The sequence below is a fragment of the Antechinus flavipes genome, chromosome 6 (genome assembly GCF_016432865.1).
Source record: "Antechinus flavipes isolate AdamAnt ecotype Samford, QLD, Australia chromosome 6, AdamAnt_v2, whole genome shotgun sequence".
In the NCBI taxonomy this organism is placed as follows: Eukaryota; Metazoa; Chordata; class Mammalia; order Dasyuromorphia; family Dasyuridae; genus Antechinus; species Antechinus flavipes.
Window position 1 is genome coordinate 74448155 of NC_067403.1, and position 25837 is coordinate 74473991.

The 25837-nt window shown below is 36.1% G+C and overlaps 1 protein-coding gene across 2 annotated transcripts in view; it reads left to right on the top strand.

The window, feature by feature from the left end:
* ARHGAP10 (Rho GTPase activating protein 10) overlaps positions 1-25837 on the top strand; it is a 345140-nt gene that overhangs the window by 202812 nt on the left and 116491 nt on the right. For both annotated transcript variants that reach the window (XM_051966160.1, XM_051966161.1), the window contains exons 14-15: positions 11853-11927; positions 20117-20204. In XM_051966160.1, the coding sequence (XP_051822120.1) occupies positions 11853-11927; positions 20117-20204 (163 nt within the window). The remainder of the gene's footprint in view (positions 1-11852; positions 11928-20116; positions 20205-25837) is intronic.

Here is a 25837-nt window from a genome sequence, read left to right on the forward strand (position 1 = left end):
CTTTATCGATCATCATGGGAGAGGGGTGTATTATTATCCCTATTTGACAGATGAAAAAACTGAGGCAGACAGGTTAAATGATTTTTCCCGGGTCATGCAGTAAATTAATCTTCTCTCTGAGGCAGGATCTGAAATTGGGTCTTTCTGTCTCTAGACCCATTACTCTGTCCATTAAACTAAATATATCTTGGGAACATCTTGATTCCTTCCAGTGCATCTTCCATGTAGCAAAGTCTGTTGATATTGTCTTATAAATACATACTTTCTAGTTGCTTCATACTTAAACAAGTTAAAAATCTGTCACCTGTATAATCTTATTGCAGCCACAAAGGAGGGAGAAGGCTTTGAAAGAGGAGTGGAATGGAGTGAATTGATTGGCAACTTCTTCTCATCAAAATAGGATAAGGAAAAGGAGTGCTGGATACTAAAGGGGGTCAGAGACTGAGTCTGTTGCCTTTACATTGTTTTTTAAAAGTGTGAACAATTCCAGCTTTCTTCCTCCAATTTTCCTGAACTTTGGTATTTTGCAATATTATTAAGCATTTTTTTTTCTGTTGGAGAAAGAACATAACATAGTAGTCTTAGGTAGATTTGATGTCAGAAAAAACTGAGTTCAAACACCCTGGCAGCTCTCCGAGGCTATAAGGTGCAAATGGGATTGCTGATGTATATGCATGGAGGGAGTTTTCATTCTGGAATTCCTCTCATTGATAAAATTACATGTTTTGAACTACTTTTTCCCAAACAACTAAAACTATATTAATGTGTTTAGAATCTTATAAATAAAAAAAAAACTTTTCATTCAAGTATATCCTTTTAAAAAAAGAAATGTAGAAGATTGAGATATTAAAGAGCTAGAGATCACTTGAATTAATGAGCTCTCTATTTAGAACTAGGATGGGAAGGCCATCCATATATGAGGAAACTGAGGCCTAAAAGAAATGAAGTAAATTTTCTAAGGCCACAGAGTCAATAAGGTGATTGAGCACAGATTCCCACAGGTTTGACTTAATTTAAGATTGATGTTATTTTGAGGGTAGTGAGTAAAAAGGTTAAAAATGGTTAAACAGCAGAAATTGTGTCCCTAATTTCTTTCTTAGTGGTGGGAGGGGTGGTAGCAACCCTGGAATACTCGATGGCTATTTTGGGGTTATTTCCATGGTAGATGCCAAGATGAAGCCAGTCTGGAAAGAAGTTCATTGGAGTTTCCTATATCCAGAGGAAATTATCACCTTAAGGCATCTGGATATATTTTAACAAATTTTAAGTAGATAATAACCTCAATTGTTTTTCCTCTTCTTGGATATGATTTTAAAATTTGAATAAGTTTGGGCATCCTTGATAAAAGCTTTGATCATCCCACTCTACTTAGAATTATTTATAAGCTGCCCCTGTTCCTCCTCCTCTTCTTCCTCCTCCATTGTCATCATTGTTTTCATCTTCGTCTTCATCCTTCATCTTCTTCGTGTTCTTCATTGTCATTTTCTTCATCTTCTTTGTTGTCTTCATCTTCGTCTTCTTCATTTTCTTCATTGTCTTTTTTGTCATCTTTGTCTTCATCATCGTTTTCTTCTTCATCTTTGTCTTCATCTCTTCTTCATCTTTTTATCTTCCTCTCTTCATCTTCTTTTCTTTTTCTTTCTTTCTCTTTCTCTTCTTCCTTTCCTCCTCCTTCTTCCTCTATCTCTTTCTTCCTTCTCGTCCTCCTCTTCTTATTCTTCTTGTTCTTCTCTTCCTCCTTCTTTCCTTTTTCTCCTCCTCCTTTTCCTTCTTTTTCTCCTCTTCCTTTCTTCATCCTCTTCTATTTCTTCCTGATCTTAAAAAAAGTAATGCCTAATATGCTATCAGTGCTAAATAAAAATAATTGATTCTTTTCCCTGTATACAAAGATGGTTAAAAATAAAATATTTCAAAGATTGCATATTCATAAGGAAGAGTGATAGCTCTTTTAATTTGTTAAAAGTTAGCTTTGCCTTTATTGCTGGATCAATCTCACTGTAGTTTTTTTTTTAACCTAAAATTTGAAAAGCTGTAAAGTATTAATAAAAATGGAAGGGCATATGTGCTTTATGTATCTGTGTAATATTTATTTTTTCTTTATTCCAGTGATGCCATATCATCTGTGAGATGTGTAATCTGTACATTTAAAACTACAAGTACATTATAGTCCATGTTATATTTATTTATAATTAGTCTTTCTTATTTTTATATTAGTTCATTCTATGACCTGATTGGAATAATTAAGATTCCTTTCTTTTCTATTTGTTATTCCCTTTCTGTGATATCATTCCTTTTTTTAAAAAAATAACTTTTTATTGACAGAACCCATGCCAGGGTAATTTTTTACATTATCCCTTGCACTCTCTTCTGTTCCGATTTTTCCCCTCCCTCCCTCCACCCCCCTCCCCCAGATGGCAAGCAGTCCTATACATGTTAAATAGGTTGCAGTATATCCTAGATACAATATATGTTTGCAGAACCGAACAGTTCTCTTGTTGCACAGGGAGAATTGGATTCAGAAGGTATAAATAACCCGGGAAGAAAAACAAAAATGCAAATAGTTTATATTCATTTCTCAGTGTCCTTTCTTTGGGTGTAGCTGCTTCTGTCCATCCTTGCTATGATATCATTCCTGACTTGTCTTTTATAGGTATTTCTTAACTCTTTTCCTACAGTGATTACTTATTATCCTTTTCCGTTGTATCTTACTCTCAAAAATCTTTCCAGTGATTAAATCAGCTAATATTTATAATTACAAGCAGACACTTTAAATGCTACTTAATATTTATATATGCATGCATATTTGTGTGTGTTTGTACATGACGTATGCTGCAGGGGAGGAGTTGTCTTTGCAGTGCCTATTAGATGGGTAAAAATATATATGAATATGTGTATGTATGTATATATTGATTTGTGTATATTCATTCCAGAAATATGTCTATATTCTAAATCTGTAGTGGATGTGTGTGTGTGTGTGTGTGTGTGTGTGTGTGTGTGTATATATATAGATATACATGTATGTATATCTATATATATATATTCACACATACATGCACACACAAATATATATTACTTATTTGAAATGTTGAATTTTTTCCAAGAATGTGACTATTTCTTTAATATGAATATTAATACTTATAAAATGTTGACATAAATTTGAAAGGAAATACAAAGACTTACTTAATGTGAATGTAAAACTGATATGAATTTAAGTTTTATGAAATCATAGAATCTGATGCTATATTTCTAAATCACCATTAGTGCAGCACTACAAAAATCTTTCATTGTAACTTTAATGATGTCACAAACAAAAAAAATTTTATGGCCTTTAGACCAACTTTATTTCCTCACTGTCTTTTCAGACAGTTTATCTCTTTTATTCTTTGTTGGAATTAATTGTGCACACATCATTCGGATGATCTTATTTTTGAGTATCTTTTCATCCCCTTTTAGTCAACTCCTCTTTTGGCCTAGGAATCCTCCTCATAATTTCTACCTAAATATTTTCCATTAGGTTTTTTCCTTTGAGTTTCCCCACACTAGGCTGCTTCTCCCTCACAGACTCCTCAGTGAAAGTGATTTATTTGTACATCCCAGGCAACGAAGGGGTTTCTGCCATAGCTGGCACTCGGCAGTATCTTTGGAGCTCAATAGTTCGTGTCTTGGGATTACCAAGACTAGTGCTCCTCATAGTGCATCACAAGATCACTCAGTTTGGATTAGGTCTATTTCCATATCTGTTTGGGACCTTTGTGGAGACAGACAATATAGAGCTATTTGATGATAGCAGTTTTAAAGATTGCGGAGTATAGGCAAGAAGAGTAGGTGCTAAGGAGTTGGAGCAGTGAGGTGAAAGGGACTTAACCTTCCCAACTCTCTAAGTTCCTTGTCACTTCACAAATTTTCCATGCCATCCTCCTCCCATTCCCAAGTCTAATGCCCTTATATGCTTATTTCTATTTTTAAAAGCAGCAAAGTCCTTTTTGTCACTACACCTTGTATCATGTACCAATCTCTCTAGTCAGTTTGAATCCATTGCCCTTTAAATATTTAAAGCTCTACTGTTTTAGTAATAACAGTGACCGCTGATATATTATTGAAGTAGAGTTCTATGGAAGCTTTTTCAGTTTTAAGGTGAAGTCTCCTGACTGAAACCCAAAGCACTTTCTTCAGATCTTTTTCTTGAAGTCCTAAACTGATAAATGCTTGTTAATTGGATTTGATTTGAAATTAATTTTAGCACGGTATGACAAAAAAAAACTTGAAGATATGGTCATTGTCCCTAATGTAATTTTTTAATATCATTGGAAAGACACAATGAGATCTAGGAACAGTAAATTGCAATTGAAAATGATATTAGCAGTTTGGTGAATAAAAGTATAGGACTTGGTATCAGGAACAATCCAGGTTTATGTCCCATTTCTGACATTTATTAACTCTGTGATCAAGGGCAAGTCACTCTCTAAGCATCTGTTAACTTATGTATAAAGTAGGGATTAATGACTATAATATCTGTCCCTAAAGGACTTGTGCAAGCGTTAAGGAAAATAATGTATGCACATTGCTTTGTAAGCTTGCGAGTATTGGGGATATGATGTTGTTCTGTGGCATATTAGCTCAGAAGAAACACGAAATGTGCAAAGTTACCGAAATCACCCCAAATGTTTATAGGGACTATTTGTGTCTGACCTGTGGCAGAGAATTCTGAGCTTGTATTTTCTGCTCCAGTCGAACACACTAACTTGACTCCAACATCGTGCTATCACTTTGATTCTCTTCCAGAACAAAGGACAACAACCAAGTATTCTTTAGATAAGTCCCGTAGGAATTCAGAGAAGATCAGAGACACTCAAGGAATGCTGATTTTTAGGGGTGGGCTGGAGTAGGACTTTAATGAATGGGCAACTGGGTTGTGTGGTGGGTAGTACTCTGGGCCTGGAATCAGGAAGACTCTTCTCAATTCCAGTCTGGCTTCAGACATTAGTTGTGCAAACCTGGATATGTCACTTAATCCTGTTTGCCTCAGTTTCTTCAAATGTAAAAAGGAACTGAAGATGGAAATGGCAAAGCTCTCCATTATGTTTGCCAAGAAAACCCCATGAAGAGTTGGACATGAGTGAAACAACTAAATAACAAAACCCACAAAAGACTTGAATGAAGTGTAACCCTTAGGTTGGTGGATGTTCATGGGAAAATATGTAGCAAAAACAGAGGTCTGGACTGGAGCATTTTTATATTTGAGGTGCTGGTGGGGAGAGGGGAGTATAGAAGGTCTGACTGATTAGAAGATTTGTGTTAGAAAATAGTGTTGCCTTGGCAAGATGGAGCGCATGAATCCTAAATGATGGCCTGTTGTCTCTAGAGTTATCAGTAATCTCTAATTACCAAATCTCATGATCTGTTTTCACCTCTTTTCCTTCTCAATCTCCCTACAGTGTTTGAAATTGTTATCTCTCTTCTTTTTGCTTTTTTTGAAGTTTTTGTGACACTGATCTTTCTTGATTCCCCTATAATTTAATGACCGTTTTTTCATTCTTTGTTGATTTATCAGTGACATCATGACCCCTGACTATGAGCATGTCCCAAGGCTCGCTTTGGAGACTTCTTCTAATCTCTCTACAATCTTTCACTTGATGACTAAGTCGTCTCCCAAGAGTTTAATTATTTCTATGAAAATGACTCTCAAATCTTTGAATCCAAACCTAGGCTCTCTCCTGAGCTCCTCTCCCACATGTCAAACTGCCTGTTAAACATTTCAAATTGGCTATCCTGTAAGTATAGCCAACCCATCATATCTTCCCTTGAATTTGTTCTGTTTACATCGCTTTTCAATGTTCCCTCTTTGTCTGGTCACCATCCTTTTCAATCTTGGCGAGATCCTTCCCTTGTCTCCTCACCCTACTTTTTGCTAACTCTTGCCATTTTTACTCTCAGTAGCATCTTTTGAATGCCCTCTTTGCTCACCTGCCCATAGCAGGTATTCCTCCCCTTTCATTCATTTATCCATCATTCAGGCATTCATCACCTTTCCCCTGACTCTTGCATCAGTTTCTAAATTGGTCCCTTTGTCTCAAGTCTATGCTTTCCCCAAAGCTATCCCGCACACATCTATCAAAATGAGTTTTCTAGTGTTTATGTCCACCTGCGTCACTGCCCTACTCCATAAACTTCGGCAGTCTCTCTTGCCTCTGGGATCAAGTATAAGCTATGCTATTTGGTTTTTAAAACCTTTCTCTTCTTGGCCACAGTTTCTTCATATTGCTATAGTTTCTATATATCACTATAGTTTATATTACTCCCTTTCTTTCAAGCTACAGTGTAGCCAAAGTGAATTTCTTGTTGTTTATCGAATAGGACACTCACTGGAGTGCCTTTACACAGTTTGTCACCTAGAGCTGCCTCTCCCTCTTCCTCCCACTCTTTCTGTCTCCGCCTCTCTTTCCCATCTATATGAAAACTTTCCTGAACATCAACTTCTCAGTGCCTCTCCCCCACTCCCCTTCTTGTGCTCTTCCCCTCCAAAATCGACATTTTCTTTATTTTATGTAATATCTGCACATGTCGTCTCCCTCATACAATACAAACTTATTGAGGTCAGAGGTTCTTTCATTTTAAGAAATTTTTGTGTCTCAAATGCTCCGAAAGTACTAGGTATTTAATAAATGTCTGCTGACAGATCAATAGTCCAGGCATTTTGGGTTTTTATCCAACAGATTGATTGCAGGTTCATGAGGGAGATCACCCACAGAAACTGTATTTTAGGCTGATGATTTTGGTAATGCTCTGCAAGTCCTAAAGAGCTGGGAGCAATGGGTTGGGGCTGGAGGATGGAAAGATTCTGTTACACTCCGATACAGTATGGCTTTTGTGTGGTTCAGAGGAAGAGCTCTGGGTTGTAGAGTCCCAGGAGCTGGCTGTGTCACTCAGTGATCCTGTGATCTTAAGTAAATCACTTAACACCTCCGTACCTCAGTTGTATTATTTATAAAGTGACTGAGTTTGACTCTATGACCTCCGATGTAGTTTCTAGTATGTGATCCTATACCTTTTAAATAACATTTCCAGATTGCTTTTGTAAGTGGTTTATTTAAATTTCATTAAAAAGTAAAAACCATGTTGAGCTGCATTAATTCCCCCCTGTACCTCTCATTATACATTAGCAATTAACTTTGCTTCTCTCAGGCTGATGAATTTGAACTTGATCAATTATCTGATAGTAATTACCAGCACAGTGATTATTATTGCAAAAGTAACATCCTTGTTTCAATACTACAGGTATTTTAGACGTTTTTCACAGCAGCCCATTTGTTTGACTACAGAACATGTCTTAGAGATTTGACTTCTTTCATTCTGCTCAAGTTATTTTAAGTTTCTCATATTGGGCCCCCCTTTCTCTGAATTCTTTCCCAAAAACATTTTAAGATCTTTTTTATTTTTATTTTAAACTCTCTGAACAAATCCTATCTGGAGAAAGAAATAAGGTCCTAATTTTCCCCTGACATTTAAAAAAAAAATCATTGATATTCTCCGATGTGCCCCTGTCCTTCATTGAACACTTGTAATGAAGAAAATGTTCACTAAACTAACAAAGCAGCTACATCTGATAGATACTATCTATTCTAATCTCTCTTCCTTTCTCATGAAGGGTTTTCATCCTTTTTTCTCTGAGAATCAAGATAATTGCCAATAATCTGAGTTTTTCTACTTTTCTGTGTTTTCCTCCTGTGCATTAGTGTAGCCTTTTGTGTTTTGTTGTTCTGGTTCTTACTTGCTTCACTCTGTGTCTGTATAGATCTTCCTATATTTCTCAGAATTACTCATGTTTGTTATGTCTTCCTATACACAATGTTATTTAATTGCATTCATATGCCACAATTTATTCGTTAATAATCCAGTTATTTGGCATTCATTAGGTTTCTAGTTGTTTTTTTTTTTCCAACAGGATATGATGCCACAAATATTTTGTTTTATTCTCCATTCTTAACCCAATTTCAGAAAGCTTCTTAGTTTCCTGCCCATTGACCATCTGTTTGCTGTTAAAAAAACAAAACTAAACTCTTGGCTTGTTCTGGTTTGCAGTTGATCTTTATACTGTGTCAGAGACTGTCTCTCTGACTGATTTTTTTTTTTTTCTGTAAAGAGAATATAAGCAGAGAAATGGATTAGCCTCCTTTGTCTGGTACTATGAGCATTAGTGAAGCAATTGAAAGAGAGAGAGGAAAAAACAGTTATGACCCTGGAGAAATGAGAGTTTGTGTGACCTGGGTATGCCCAGTAAAGGATAAGGAGAGAAGAATATAGCTGTGTTTGTGAGGACGAAACAAAAGGGAAAAGAAATTACTCAACCAATTCCCATGATCATAATTTCAGTTCTCTTCTTATCTTGGAAAGGTTGGGGGTTAAATGTACCTACCTTGCCAGGCAGCCTTTGTGTTTTTGTTAGAAATGACATCAGCCTCACAGAAAATAAATGCACTGCCTAAAAGCTGCCAATCTTAAGAAATATAAAAATAGGAAGTTATTTCTGACTAATTTTTTTTCCCACTTGCCTCCCTTTTTTCCCTTCTAGTTGTGCTTTGACTTGCTTGCTTTCTGGCTAGAGATGGTAGCAGCTTCCATGATGTGGTTCGATTTAATCCAAAATTTGAGGTGTCTTTTCTCGATGGGAATGTTGTATAAATATTCTTGAAGAAGCATGATGATTCCTTTTTGGAGCTGAATGAATTTGAGCTTGAGTGTTCTTGGGAAGTGACTCTGATTCTACTCTGTGGAAGTTATTCTCTTGGGAGTCATCCATACAAATTGACTTCTCCTGGTCCACTAGTTTATAAATCCCAATACCATTAATCCAGGAGGTGGACTTACTACACTTTCTCAAAATCAGATTTTATTTACAAGGCAATGTAGTAATAAAGCTGAAAATTGTTTGTCTATGGATTGTACGTGAGATATTCATAATTCTTGTTTCTAAACCTTGATTTAAGTTTAGATTTAATATAAATGGAATGGCATGGGAAAAGTGGGATTGTATGGAGCAGTAGTTTCAAACTTTTGTTCTGTGTCTTTATACTATCAAAAATTGCTGAGGGTCTGTCTTAAAGAGTTTTTGTTTACAAGGGTTACATTTATAGTTATTTACTATATTAGAAATAAAACTAATTTTCAATTCATAGGTCATCTGAAAGGGTTTCAGAAACTCCCAGGATGCTCTGGACCACCCTTTCAGAAACATTGATTTAGAGGACAGAGAAGCAGGATGAATGGATTGATTATCCTTTCATAAGGATATGGCAACTCATTTGCAAAGCAGAATCTGACCTATGCTGGTAGAAGTAGTTTTCACATGCAGAAGGTACTTAGTAAATGATTTTTGAGTGATTGATATTAGGGATTCCCTAACCCAATGAAATTGTAGTTCTAGTCCACTTTTCAAAATAGTAAACATTCCTTCATATGCATTAGATAGAAGGCTATCTTCAGAGTTAGGAAAAACTCAGATTCGAGTCTTACTCCTTACACTGACTTTGTGATCATGGGCAAATCAGGTAACCTTTTTCAGGTACCAAGTAACTCTCTAAGGCTATAAACTAGAGAGAAACTGTCATTCTGTAGAAAGGATGCATTTCCACATTGGGAGTTCTCCATATGAATGGGAACACAGGTGTCCAAGTGGTGTGAATTTAGATGGAAAGGTACTTTATAGATAATCTATTCTATCTTCCTTCCTCCTTTTTTTTTTTTTTTTTGATGTGTTAAGTGATATGTCCAAAGTCACAAAGAATCCACATTAAATATTAGAGCTGGGATTTGAACCCATGTTCTTAGAATTGAAATACTTTCTATTAATCCAGAAGTAGACATATTTCACTGATTCTAAATCAATCAATAAGTTGATCAAACAAGTTGGATCAGTCAACAAATGTTTCTAAGTCCTCACTCACTCTGCCAGCCATTGTGTGAAATGTTGGAGATACAAAGAAAAAGTCAACATACCCTCATCCTCTGGGAACTTCCTTTCAAATGGGGAAGACATCATATGCAAGATTTTTGAAATATGCATCAGTGGTGGAGTCAATAAAGTCTTCTTGTCTAAGAGGGCTCTTGAACTGAGTTTTAAAGGAGACTAGGAATCTTATGACAGAGAAGGAAAAAGAGTATTTTAGGTATAAAGAACAATTAGTCCCAAGATATACAGAGAGGGAAGAGTGAAAGTTGTATGGTTTGATTGCAGGGTATATGATTGAGGAGAATGAGCTATAAAAGAACTGAAAGGCCCAGGTCTGCATAGAGATTTAAATGCCAAATAAAGGAGTTTTTATTTGTTCTTAGAAGTAATAGGAGCTCATTGAAAGTCATTGAGCATGGGAGTGACTCTTTCAAATATGTATTCGGCAGTTGTGTGGAAGATGAATTAAGCTTGAGAGAAGCTTGAGGTGGAGAGTATCTGGTTATTGTAGGAGTCCAGGCAACAAGGTTCTGAACTCTGAAGATGTGAGCTGGAAAGGAATGGGTGTGAGAGGAATTATGGCAATAGACATGGCAAGATTTGGCAGCTGGCTGAATATGTGGGGTGAGTTAAGAGGTGAAGTTGACCTCAAGTTGCAAACCTGCTTGACTAGAAGTATGGAAGTGCCCTTGCCAGTAATGTAGAAATGGATTGTGTTTTGGGAGAACAGTAATGAATTGTGTTCCCTGCAGGATGACATATTATATTATGTTACGTTATATTACATATTATGTTATGTTATATTATATACAGTATAACATATCATATATATATATATTATGTTATATCACATAGATCATATATGTGATACATATTATACATATAATTATTATATATAATATATACTAAATAACAATTAATTGTAATAACATTGATTGATTACTTTGGAATGGGCAATTGGCAGGTGGTTATGTGGGACTGAAGTCAGGAGAGAGTCTAGGGTCAGTCTAAAGAGAGTTCATTAAGTATGGAGATGGTAATTGAATCTATAAGAGTAAAATCACCAAATGAATTATAAAAAAAGAAAAGGGCCCAGAGCTTGAACCTTGGGATAGTTCCCTGTTTAATTGAGAGAGTATCCCCAAAAATCCATAGCAGAGAGTCTCAGAAGGTGGAATAGTCACCAATATCAAGTGATACAGAAAGGTCCAGAAGATGAGCATTTAGAAGAGGCCATTAGATTTTTCAGGTAAGAGATCATTGACAACTTGAAAGAGAACAGTTTCATTTGAATAATGTGGTTGTAAATTAGACCATTGGTGTTTTGAAGAGAGTGAGAGGAGGAGAAGTGATGTGAGTGATAGTAGATTTTTCAAGGAATTTGTCTAAGAAAGGAAGGAGAATTCTAGCATAACTAGTGAGAATGGAGAAATAGAGTGAAATTTTTTAAAGGCTGCAGAGACTTGGAAGTGTTTGTATGAAGCAAAGTGGAAGTAACAGATAGGGAGAGATTTACAAAAAGGTCTGCTGGAAGGAACAATCTGCTGGAGAATATAGGCTGACTATTGATTATGCTATCATGAGGAGTGAGAAGGGCCACTTATTTCTTAGGAGGAACAAAAGAGGAGGAAATGGTGTGGGATGATATCAAGGGGGATAAAGAGGAGGAAGGGCAAATCATTTTTTAAAAATAGGAGATGATTTTCCAATCACGGTTTATGGCCCAGTGCTATTGCTAGACAGCTGTTTTTGTCACATGCCTTATTTTCAGAGACTTGACAAAGTTTTGCTAGTTTTTGATGTTCTGGAATTAATTATTTAGTGATGAAAGTGTTTTGGTCTTTTAAAAATGTAGAGAGATTATATAATATATTCTTGCTCACTTTTTTTTTTGTCTCCCACATAGGTATAAATGATCAAGGACTGTACAGAGTTGTGGGGGTGAGTTCAAAGGTCCAGAGACTTCTGAGTGTGTTGATGGGTATGCCTCTTTTATAATTTTTTTAACCATATGCTATTATTTTTATTATTTTATTTAATATTATTATGAATTTAACTTATCTTTGTATTTATAAATAGAATCTTTATATATACCAATCTATAATAAATAAATCTATTAACTTAATTTTGTAATACCTATTAGGGTTATAGAATTTGTGTTACTCCTGGAGTCTAGGCACATTGACTCCTGATCAATGATGGATTACTTATCAGAGGGAAGCATTAATATTTGTCAGTGGAGCCTCTCTCCTAATCCTTCACTTTTTTAGGTTAGAAGATTAATTTAAATTGACAGAGTTGGGTATCTTCCCTACCTTGCCTTTTCTAACAAAGAACAGAATTTTGGGGTTCTGTATTCCCAGATAAGAAAATGAAGGTCAGAGAAGGTTAAACAGTTTTGTCCAAGGTCACCCAGGTAACAAGTAAAGGTGGAATCTGAACCCAGAGCCCCAGCCCTAAATCCATCAGCCTCTGGGTCCCTCCTATCCATCTGCCTGGTTTGCAGACTGCCCGGTCAGGATCCTGCCAGTACATGAGGTTCGACAAGACCACTGGGATTAGTTCATTTTTCTGGAGCTTCCAGACCTGTCACTCCGACAGCACGGGGCTGATTCTTGGGGCTTCATTGGTATTCAGAGTGGCTTGTATGCAGTTTGCATCAGGCTCTCCTCCAGATCCAGGCACGCTCCATCTGTGCTGATAACACAGTGTTCTTTGGCACGGCAGGCTGGAGGAAACCAGAAAGTGAATTCATTTTATTACCCAAGACATTCTGTGAATGACAAAGCGCTTTTTATATCTGACGCTGCTGCCGATTCACTGCCACCTGTACCCCTCGCCCCCTGCCCCACGGCCCTTCTTCCTCCTCCTCCATCTCTTCCAGAGTGATGACAATCTGTCATAATGACGGCAATCTGTCATAATGACCTTGCTAAATATTAATTTATAGGATATCTTATTTAATTAATCAATATTAACAACAACGCCCTCAGGTATTCTTTCGGTGCATTTAAATCTGCCTGCATCCCACAGCCTGGGTGCAGAGAGTCTGTGGGAGGATGAGGAGAAAGCTCACGGCCCTCATAGAGCGCATTGGTCCTGTTGGGATGAGAGACCCCACGAGCGGCAGTCTCTCTCTCATTATCCCGAGTCAGACTTACTCGTCCCTGCTCGGACAACTCTGTTAGAATGCACCGTCTGCTTTCGGGGGGCCGTTGCATTTTTTGGACTCTCTGGTCTGACTGGGGCATACGGTTTTGGCAGGCCGGTGTTCCCGTTTACCATTAGCGGTCTCCAAATTAAATAGAACTCAGGTTGCCAGTGGTTCAGTAGCAGCTGGAAGAGTTTAATGGGGATTTCAGCATCTGCTTTTGCTTAATTTTAAAATTAGAAACACTTTTTCCTCGTTTCTGAGATTTGTGTTCTAAGGACCCAAAGCGGAAGATTATATTGGTATCAAAACAGAAAGAAATGTTGGATGGAAAACATAGGATCCAGAGGTTCCCAGTCTCCCCTAATTTTCAATTCAGCCAACATTTATTAAGCACCAACTGTGTGCAAGGTACTCCTTGCCTAGGTAGTGGATTAATTTTGTCATGATAACCTCAGTATGTTTTATTACTCAGTTCCCCATGTTCAAGGATAGTTTGAACAAAGATTTTTTTTTTCTTTAACGCCAAATCCATGATTAATTTCTCTTTGTGTGTCCCTCAACTCCAGTGGCCAGATCATTTCCTCATTTGGAGCATCTTAAAATGCAGTCTGTAGCTTAAATGGTGTTTACCCACCATGGTCCTGGGTATTGATACATGTAGTCCTTTTCTGCTTCTAATAATTCCCCAGAAATTGAATAAGTAAAACTTTATATTTATTTTTGAGCTACAGAATTGTGAAGGCCGAAAAGAAAGGGATGACACAGAATCAGTCATGCTGTTGGAGAAAATTCTCATTAACTTCATTCTCCAAATGGCAAAGATATTAGGGAATCAGGTTAACGGGAAGTATGCTAGATTAAGGTGCTTTTGGAGGATGCTTATCTGGCACTTTAAAGCTTACAAAGTTTAGCATATAGATTATCTTAATTGAACTTCACAGTGACCCTGTGAGATATCTGCTGTTCCATTTGCCAGATGAGGAAACTGAGGCTTAACATAAGCATTTTGCCCAGGGTTACACAACTAGTAAGTGCTTCCAGGCCCAGGGCTTTATCTGCTGCACCATCTTGCTACCTCCAAGGACTTGTAAGTAGGTCTTACTAATTCCTGATCTATTGGACTACATAGGTTCTCAGTTACACTGGACATTTCCATAAGGCTTTGAGGTTTGGAAAGTGCTTTCTATGCATTATCTAATTTAACTCTTTATAGCAACCCTGTGAGAAATATGCTTTTATTACCTCATTTTCCAAATGAGGAAATTAAGACCCAAAGGTTAAATGTCTTGTTCATAGTTACACAACCAGCAGGTGTCTAAAGTGGGACTTAAATGAGGTCTTCTATTTCCAAGATCAGTATTCTTGCCCTTATGCTATACTCCCTTCTTTTCGGACACTGAGAAAAATGTAGGTTCCTTAATATTTGGGGAGCATCAATATTAGAAGAGTTCATTTTTAGCTCTAACTAAAATCCTTACCATGTGTTGACTAAAAACTCTTGTTCAATCATTTTTCAAATGCGTCTGACTCTTAATGACCCTATTTGAGGTTTTCTTGGCAAAGATAATAAATAGAGTAGAATATAAATAATGAAATAAATAGAAATTTTGCCATTTTCTTCTTCAGCTCATTTTACACATTGAAAACTGAGGCATACAGAGTTGAGTGACTTCCTCAGGGTCACATAGCTAGTAAGTGTCTGAGGCTAGATTTGAACTCAAGAATTTTTGACTCCAGATCTGGCCCTATCCACTGAGCCACTACACTGCTGTCTAATATGTTAATATCTGCTATCTAATTTGAGTTCTTTAGGATTCCTTTTCCCTTTTGATTTTCTTTGGAGAATATTAGTGGATTTATTTTCTCCTTGACTTCTACCAGTTCCCTTTATCAGGTGCATCTTTGTGATCTTAAGTAAAAAGCTGCACAAAGTAGTAATAGTCAGATTTTAATTATTGACTTCTAACTCTAAGCTAATAAGAGAGTATCCTTTGACCAACTTAATCTTTCTGAATTTGTGAGCCTTATGACACTAGACTATTGTATTTTTGGACATTTCTTCTATTAAAACAATGACTTCAAGGTAGCATTTTCACAATGGATTTTTTTTTGTTATTGAAGCATTTTTTTCTTTGAAGAGGCACAAATTTTTCACCACTTATTAAATAAGGGACAGAGATAAAACACATGGCCATATCCATCCCTAAAAGTGAAGTATTTTATTTAGTTCCCTTTTTATTCCTAATAACCTGCTATATCCACTGAGAGTGCTTACCATTTTACTTATGTCTGCCTCCTGACTCTTTGAGCATAAGTTATTATATTTGTATATAGCTTAGTTTAAATGTTTTGGGTGCCTTGGGTACCATATATGAATACTTATAGTAATTTATAGATGGAGAGGAATGCTGAATTTACTTATATGTCCCTGCTGGCCCTTGTATATGTCTCCTCATTTACATTTTTAGAATAAAATCAAGAAAAATATCTTTCTTGTATCTCACTCTATTTTTTTTTAAACTACCACTTTCCCCTTTACTTAAAACAGCAATTGCTGTTGCTGGTTGTTTTCTCTAAGTGTGAAGGTATTAAACTGCTTACCAGTAGTTGGGGAGAAGGGAAAAAATGAGGGGAGGGGAAGGAATATACTAGACACTATTCATTCTTCAACTTCTACACAACTTTCTCAGTTCTCTTTCTTGCTTTGTTTTTTCTCTCCTCCGGAACAAGAGTATTCTATTCCCTTTGTATCTACCACAAGTGATTCTGTTATCATCATTATGGTTGGAGGTAGCAGCAGCCGCCTTAGTTCTTCTCTCTCATTAAAGATAACTGAGCCCTAGATATGAACGTCCCCTTCTGTTTGCTTTCACATCATCCCCTTTTCCCTTTACCCTTACATCTGTTTTTCCTACATCTTCCCTTGGAACACATTTATTCTAAATACTGAACCTTTTGCTGAGGAAAGAAATATTAGCTCTTTGTAACTCTGAGTGAGTCACCATTCTTTGGCAAATGGTGGGTGAGAATAAGAAGAAGGATAAGGTGGATTAAGAATAAAATTCATGAGTAGTAAATATATTCTTCCTCTTCATTTCTTTGCTCTTCTTCCTTTTTTCTCCCTATGGTATGAGAAAATCAGGAAATAGGATTGGTGAAAAGATGATAAATTATGTGATAGGATAAAATAAAAATATGGATTCTGTTGAGTTTCTAAAATCGAGGGACAAAAAGTTCAGGATGATTTATTTTATTTTTTAAAAATATTTTTTGGAGATAGGGAATAGTAGATAAAAAAGGAACTATGAAAAAAAGCAGAAATCCATTTAGAAGAGAATTACCCTACTTATTTTAGCTATGGAACATTTAAAACCCCAGTCCCAGAATACAGGAGGAGTGGAATGTGGGAGTGGGTTTTGAAAAGAAACCCCATTGCTTCTTATATATTAACCTAAGCTGATTCATCTGAGATTTGGATCGTAAAAGCTTGTTTTTCTAAAACTTCAAGTCAGTGGACTTCTTGAGTTCTTCAGGATGGGATAAATATCAATGATCGCAGTTCTGGGAGATCTCTGTAGAGGCAGAATAATCATACAATCTCCATTTCCCTTGAAATGATCATGTTAATTACAAGCATGGAACTAGCTCCCAAGTCTGCTCATTCTGTGGACCTGCAAATTGATTTGTTGTGCTTATTATTTTAGTTTCCTCCTAGTTCTTTTAAGTTGGGTTCTTTGCAAGAAATGGAATGAGATCATTTTTCTCTCCTATTTTTTTTTAAAGCAAAACATACTTTCCGAATGACTGCTTATAATGTATTTCAAAGCTTCCAAATATGTTATCAACAAATTCCACCTAGCCAAATGCAGCCTCTTATTGTAAAGAAGAGATAGTAATGATTGAGTTATTTGAAAACAGTGAAAATTTAATAGCGGATTAGCAGCATAGACACCATGCAGTCATTAGCTGCTGATGTGACAGCTGCTTTTTATTCTAGGAAGACTTATTTTTTTAATAGAAATACCATGGTTCTCAAAACCAAACAGATAACTTGTTAGCTGAACGTCTTATACAAGATTCCTTTTAAGAAACTTTTTGGACCTTAAGATGGTGATTTGCTGTTAGCTAGCTGATTGAAAGTGTTATCTGACTTGTATGTTAAAATGAGATTTAAATAATTGATTTAATGAGAGAGAGAATATTCAGTTACAGAAGTAATTGGTTGGCAAAGCCTTTAGAACAGAATTATTTAGTCCTAGTTATAAAGGACTACACCTTCAATCAGGAGACTTAATTTGATTTTTTAAATGTATCTCTGGTTTGTCTGACAAGCTCAGTAACAAATGAGTTCTGAATTGTATGAACTGATCAAAAATGTAATCAGTGTCAATTACTATTGTTGTATTTTATTGCATATTGCTTGTCAGTTGCTGGAATCCAGAAATGTTGAAGTGTTTTAAATAGTGACTGGAGTCATAAGCACTTGACCTTCTATGTACGATATTTTGACTGTAAAACAGCCATCACTTCCTGTTTCGTTTCACTTTCAAAATGCCAAGGCGTGACATTGAGTGAGTGTCCTTTCGGCTTTGCTCCAAGATCAAAACCCTCTTTTATTTCTGCAATATTCTTTTTTTTTTAATTCTGCAGAAGTCTTATTTTGCCTATATTTCATCAGTTTTAAAAAAACAAACTGTAAAAATGATTTGGTTTCTTTAAAACCAAAAACTTTTGTTGATATTTTTATTAGCACATCAGATTTTATAAACCACTTGGTATATCTTATTTGGCTCTCACAACTTTTTGGGTACTATATGGAATATCTCACTTTTACAGATGAAAAACTAAGGCTCACTCTAAATGAGTTTCCTGTGGCCATACATTCGAATCTTCGTCCTAACTACAAGTCCAGTGGTATTTAGTGGGGGGAACTTTTTTTTTTTTAATGGAGCTCTGTTTTCCTTGATGAGACAACATAGGAGAAAAGTATGTTGGTTGGTCCCTTAATATTCACTTTCAGCTTTGTCCACATACCCAGTCGCTGAGACAGCCTGGTATAATTTGTACTTAAATATTTTATTCAAAAAATTACTGCTATGCAATTGGGATATTCTCTCCTATCTGCCTTCATTTCTATCTTTATTTTCATATGCTTGGGTTATTTTCCTCCCAGACTTAATTTCTTTGTGTTGTTCATTGCCATAGATGTCTTTTTAGTCAAAACTCAAAAGCTTTGTATGAAAGAACTTTTTTTTTTTTGGGGGGGGGATGGTGATAGGGGGAACATACACTTCATTAAAGCTCATTAAAGAAAGAGCCAGTATAATCACGCCACTCATAAAACAAATTAGATAATGAATGATGACAAAATTTGATGTAGGGTGGGGAGAATATAAATTTGATTTCCAATGTGGTAGATGCTCAGAAATGTTTATTGCATGAATGAGAAGCAATAACATTAATATGGAAATAGCAGGTATGGTGGCTCATGTCTGTAATTGCTGCCATTAGGGGAGGCTTAGGCTAGTGGGTCACTTGAGGAGTTCAGAGCTACAATAGAGGCTAATGCAAAGCAGAAGTTATCATTAAGTCTAGCACAAATATGGTGAGCCCTGGGAATAGGGGCCATCAGGCAGCCTAAGGAGAGGTAAATTGATCCAGATCAGAAATGGAAGTAGTTATAGCTTCTGTATCTGTCAGTAGGGACCTTGAATGCTGGGTGAGGTAGGAAGACCCATTCAAAAATAAAATCTGGAAATAGTAACAATTGTAATAACTTTTTTGGGTGATATCCAGATCTCTGATTTCAACAAAGGGTGTTGAAATCTTAGTTGTCTCCTCACCTCACTTTATCAAAGATAACCCTCTTATTTTAATGATGAAAATATTAGATCTCAGATGAAGATAATGAAAATAAAAAAATTAAGTCACATAGTAAGTGGTAGAGCAAGGCTATGGAATCAGATTTTCTGACATCAAATCCAGTGCTTTCTCTGCCACCCTATGTTACCTCATCCATGTGGAAATTCCCTCTCATGATACATACTGGCCACTTAGTTCTTATAGCTGATCATAGAGAATTATCTGGGGAAATGTTGAGATTAGTTATTTTGCCCAAGGAAGATCACTAACCAGTGAATATCAGAGATGAGTTTTTGAACCCCGGTCTTCCTGTTTTGAAGGTTGGCCCCCTGTTTTGCCATGTTATCTCTTGCAAAATGATTTTATTGACTTATAAAGAGATAGAAAAATTGTTCTATGATCCAGTTCTCTTTTAAGTCTTCAGGAGAGACAGGTGGGCCATGGAATCTGCTAAGTTCTAAACTATAGAACCAAGTTCTCTTGATTTTTTGTTGCTGATTTGATGGCATACAGAAAACCATTGTTCTGTTAATTTCTCCCTAGGTTACAAGGGATGGCAACTTTTGTCATCTCTGAATGGCTTCATCATCTAAAAACTATTCAAATAAACACACTGCTACTGTTGGGAAATTTACCATAAAAGAAAAGTTGCCTTAGTTGGCAGCTGGCAATTTATGAAAGAGCATAGGGTCATAGATTTAAACTATTGAAAGGACTTTAGAATCTATTCAATGTATGAAGAGCTGGGATCCAGAGAGGCTAACTTACTTCTCTAAGTTCATATACATATTATGTGCCAGAGATGTCATTAAGTCATTAAGTCTTAAGACTTCTTTAACTATTGTTTTTTTAATTGTAATATGGTAGCTGAATCATTCCCATCTCCCTTTTGTTGCTGATGTCAGTGATCACCCTTTTCCTCCAAATAACTTGGGTAATACTAGTTTAAATTTTACCTATAGAGCCATTACTGAGAAGTTTTTTAATAATTCATGTTTAATACCCCATTAAGAATTGACATTTGATGCATTTGTAGATGAATATAGAGTTAACTCTTCTGACTTCGGTCTGATAAGAATTGATGATTTGTGAATTATTACCAAGTTTCTTTGGTTGTATGATGTAATTTTTTTATTTCTATTTTTGCTCATCAGATGCCAAAACATGCAATGAAGTGGACCTTGAAAATTCCTTAGATTGGGAAGTGAAGACTATAACAAGTGCTTTAAAACAATATTTGAGGTAAGTTGCCTGGGTCATAGATTTGAGTTCCAATTGGAGTGGATGGATTGTTTGGGAAATGGAATATTAACTGTATAAAAGCCCATGATGTATGCAGACCTCAAGATGAACTTTAAGAAAAAATCATGCATGTGTGAAGTTTTGTGGAACTTTCTTAAGTTAAAGTTGAGTTGATGGAGAACTCATTCTGGGAAAGATCAATTCTTGCTTGTCAGGGCTCTGACACTTAATGATTTATTTTGCTAGGGACACATGGATATACAAAGTTGAGGTTATAGGAAGTAATGAGAATGGATTAGTGCATTTCACTGAATCTAGGAGAGGCTCATGGAGAGTTTAGGAAGAGTTTTGTATTTTCCCTTCATTTATCTAAATTGTCCACCTCACTGTAATATTACTGTCTATTTGATTTCACTTGTGTAAAGTGATCAAAGTTTATTACATGAATCAGTAGCAATAACATTAATATGGAAATAGCAGGATATGGAGATGCTGCTAACCAGCTATTTTTGCATTGAAGTCTATGCTGAGCATTAACCTTAATGTGTGTCTTCATAGAGGAAAGAAAGCATTGATTTTTGCTTGACAAACAGATTTTTGAGCAAATAAATTAGTTTTCAAATCATTCTTCATGTCAAAATCAGAGCTTTTTTCATGTGACTTGAGTTACTGCCAACAACAAGAGTTCAGAAAGGAAGGTGGGACCTCATGAGATTTTTCAAGTGTTGCTTTTAGAACTTGGGAACGCCCGAATTATGTTTGTAAATTAAACATCAAAGCTGAGGGCTTTTACTGACTTAAAACATGGAGAGTAGAACCAAGTAAACACCATGGATATGTGGAGCTGCTAGAACTTTTCCACACAGAATTGAGGAGATTTGATTTGATAAGTCTTTTTTTTTTTTTTTAAACAAAATTAAGTTTTGTTAGCTTGTGCAAAAATATCAAAAGAATGGGGGAGGGTAGAAAGTAGAGTAGATTATTTTGGATTTTAAAGGGGAAAAACTATTCTGTTAAATAATTTTTCTAATTGTAGACAAAGTTATGGGAAAAAGCATATAAATTTTATATGAGCTGAGTTGCTTTCAAAAAGAGAGATGTAATTCAATAGGATTAAGTTTACGATCATGGAATTACCCTGTACATATATAGCCTGGAGTAGAACAAGAAATAAGGAGAGTAGAAGTGAGTGCTGAAAACTATGATCGTGATCTACATCCTGTATTAAGATAGGGCCTCATGATTTTGTAAAAGATAATTATTATTATTGTTATCTTAAAATAGGCTTTATATTTCTCTCAAAGTGTATAGAGTTCTTTATTTTGTTAGTCATAGTTTTTACGACTCAGCTATTGAGTTCACATGCTCTACAAGTATTGATAGTTTAAAGGACTAAGGTCACAACTATTTTTTGATGATTTCTTTATAAACAAGCTGTGAACAAGAGGCTACTTGACATACAATAGAAAGGCCTGAGCATGATGGCATTGGGAAGCTAGGGAGTCACATCCCTAGACACATATGGTAGGTGAATGACCGGAGACATCCTTTGGCTTTATTACATCTCAGGTAGCACTTTAGAGTCTGTGCATTAAAGCATGGCTTCTGCTCTGCACTAGTCAGAGACGTTCCCATCCCATTCTGGGGATGTCTCATGCTAATGGAAGGAATGATGCTTTCTCTCCTCCTCTTCCCTTGTGTATCCTAGTAATCTATGAGCTACATTATCATTCAGTTGTGGATGAGTAACCTTGGGCTATACCAGCACACCCGATACTTTCACGCTTCTGTTACATATACCCCCATGTCAGTATTCCAGTTAAGTGAGAAAAATGATCGAAATTATCCTGGAGTCATTATCCAAATAATAATAGTGGTGGAGGCAGTAATAGTAGTAGTAATAGTAATTGTAGTAATAATAGTGGTAATGGTGGTAATAGTAGTAGTAGCACTAATACTAATGGTGGTACTAGTAGTGTTAGTAGTAGTAATAGTAGTAATGGTGGTAATAGTAATAGTAGTAATAGTAGTGGTAGTAATAGTGGTAATAGTAGTAGTAGTAGTAATAGTTGTAATAGTAGTGTTAGTAGTAGTATTAGTGGTAGTAATAGTGGTAATAGTAGTAGTAGTAGTATTAGTGGTAGTAATGGTGGTAATAGTAGTAGTAGTAATACTAGTGGTAGTGGTAGTAATAGTGTAATGGTGGAAATAGTAATAGTAATAGTAGTGATGGTAGTAGTAGTGTTAATGGTAATAATAGTGGTCTGTTGGTAATAGTAGTAGTAGTAGTTAGTAGTTAGTAGCAGTAGTAGTAGTGGTGGTAGTAGTAATAGTGGTGATAGTGGTAGTAGTAGTAGTAGTAATGATAATGGTGGTAATAGTATTAGTAGCAGTAGTAATAGTAGTGGTAGTAGTAGTTAATAGCAGTAGTGGTAGTAGTAGTAATAGTAGTATTAGTGGTAATAGTATTATTATTAGTAGTAATAGTAGTGGTAGTTAATAGTGGTAATAGTAGTTGTAATAGCAGCAGTAGTAGTGGTGGTAATAATAATAGTGATAGTAATAGTGGTAATAGTAGTGGTAGTAGTAATGGTAATAATAGTAGTGATAGTAATAGTGGTAATAATAGTAGTGGTAGTAGTAGTTAATAGCGTTAGTAGTGATAGTAGTAGTAGTAGTAATAGTGGTAATAATAGTAGTGATAGTAGTAGTTAGTAGCATTAGTAGTGGTGGAAGTAGTAGTAGTAGTAGAAGTGTTAATAATAAAAAATGTGAACGAGCTTGAGGTAGTTGATAGAGAGCCAGCTTCAATCATAAAAATCTTGGGCTCATGTTCTATTTCTGACATATAAATCATAAATGCCCTTTTCCAGGCAACTTTCTTATAATGATGCCATACATTAAAGAGAAGGCACCATTTGGCTTTAGTAGAGGGAGTTTCTTCACCTGGAAATTCCCTCTACAAGCAGTCTACAAAATTCTATGGTAGGAGAAAGCAGTGCTTGTCATGCATGTGTAACCTAAGATGTAAAGAAGTAGAGGCAAACTATTATAATTTTCCAACTTTATTGGGTCAATATTTTCAGTTATGAAAGCAGGAGGTAGCTCCTTCTACCAACATAGACGATCTCACCATTATGACTACTACTACTAACTACTACTGCTAATTACTATTATTACTACTACTACCACCACCACCACTACTGCTATTACCACCACCACTACCATCATTATTAGTATTATTACTACTACCATTATTATCAGTACTAATGCTACCACTACCATCACTACTATTACTATTACCACTACTACCACCACTACTGCTATTACAACTACTATTCTTACTTCCACCACTACTACTACTAACCACTACTAATACCACTACTACTACTATTAACCACAACTACCACTACTATTACTACTACTACCACCACCACCACCACCACTACTACTACTACTACTACTACTACTACTACTATTACTACTACTACCACCACCACTACTACTAACTACCACTACTATTAATTAATATTACTATTACTACTACTACCACTACCACCACCACTACTACTAACTACTACTACTACCACCACCACCACCACTACTACCACTACTACTATTACTATCACTACTACTACCATCACTACTACTAACCACTACTACTATCAGTACTACTACTACTACCACCACTACTACTATTACTAACCAGTACTACTACTACTACTACTACCACCACTATTATTAGTAGTAATGCTTCCACTACTACTACTAACTACTACCACTACTATTATTAGTACTAATGCTATCATTACCATTACTACTACTGTTACTATTACCACCACCACTACTGCTGCTATTACCACCATTATCACTCTCTGGTAGAATCCTGTCCCAAGACAAACAAAAAAATAAAAAATAAAAAATAACAACAACAAATATTTCTGCAGTGCCTTATTTTACATGAATAATGGCTCCTGCTGACCCTATAGTCAAATATTGCCAGTTCCATTTTGTAAGTGAGAAAATTTAGGCCCAGGGATCTTAAATCATGGTTGTAGAGTAAGAGTTGGGTTCAAGACTTGAACCCAGGTATTCTGTCTATTGGTTAAGTATTCCAAAATATATGTATATTTGCAAACACACACATGGCATGTGTAACCCAAGATGTAAAGAAGTAGAGGCAAACTGTTATAATTTCCCAACTTTACTAAGTCAATATTTTCAGTTATGTTTACCTTGTTCCTCTGGTATTAGAAATCCGTTATTTTTGTTTTCCCCCCATACTTCTTGTTAGAAAATGTTAGCGTTGAGACCAAAAGGATCTTTCTAGTCATTGCAGCCTATTTACTATCCAGCTCCTGGTACTCTGTGATATACTCTATATAACATGACCATTCTGACCATTGTTACTCTTTCCACATGGTTCTCGTGATCTTTGACCTATTGGATTTCATATAATTTGAAAAATTAGCATAAAGGAAGCATTTGTGTGGGTGAGTTCCATGTCTTCTCTTCTACATATATAGATTATGGACAGGTAGACATAATGAAATGTTCAATCCAGATATGATGTCTCTACTTCAAAAGATTGCTTATATCTTGGTTGCTATGAAAAATCTACTTTCCAAACATTCTGCTAAGTGTCAGCCTGGCGTTATTAACGGTTAAGATAATTGTAGTTAGAATTAGCTATTGCTGATGAGTTTCCTCATGAGACCTATGAAGAGGACCCAGTTAGTTTGCTTGCCCACTTTCTTTTTGCCTAAGAAAACTAATTTAGCCAATAAAAATGTAGCCATAGCCATCCTGGGGAATGAATGTGGATTCTGTTGGGAAAATGGTTCTCCCTCAGCCCATGTCACCTCTCCTCCCCAATGCCTCAAGCTTCTTATCCAGAAAAAGCCCACCTAAACTTTGAAACCACCTAGCAAAATAAAAGAGAGTCCAAGAGCTCCGAGAAGGAAAAGGATGTGGTTTATCTTGTGCATGGCATTTTCCTTTTTCTCCTTCTGGGTTCAGAGCCTTTTTTCCCTCCTCTACTTGGTTACAGTCGCCAAATGCCAACTGTTTCATTTCTTATTAGACTATAAATTCCATTTTCAGCAATGTATATATTAGAAAAGATTTCCACTGTAGGGGAATGGGGCTTTGTAGGAATAAATGAATGAAAAAAGTACAGGACTGAGAGATGAAGATAGAAATAGACTAGGAGTGATAGTTCTTGTCCTCCAGGAGCTTACATCCAAATAGGGAAAAACAGCGTAGATGGGAGGACATTGGTGGCCAGGGAAAGAGGGATGGGAAGGGATGTGGTGGAAGGCATATGTCCTGGCAGGTGAACATCAAGATGTCCTGGGTGGATGAAGTCTGTAGCTCGGCCAGCCAGGATGTTTAATGGCATAAGAAGGCTAATTATCAACTTACCAGTTGTCTGGGTTGGGCCTTAGGTCAGGAATTCCCAAAATAAATGCATTAATTTCCCCACTGGAAATTAATAATTTAATAACTAAATTAATAAGTATATTAATTTCCCTCTTGGATTCTTAAAGCCCAGTCTGATGGTGTAGGGTAGGAGTTCAGGTGGAGGATCATCAAATATTCTTTCCACAGTCCCATGCTGCCTCTCTTTTGAT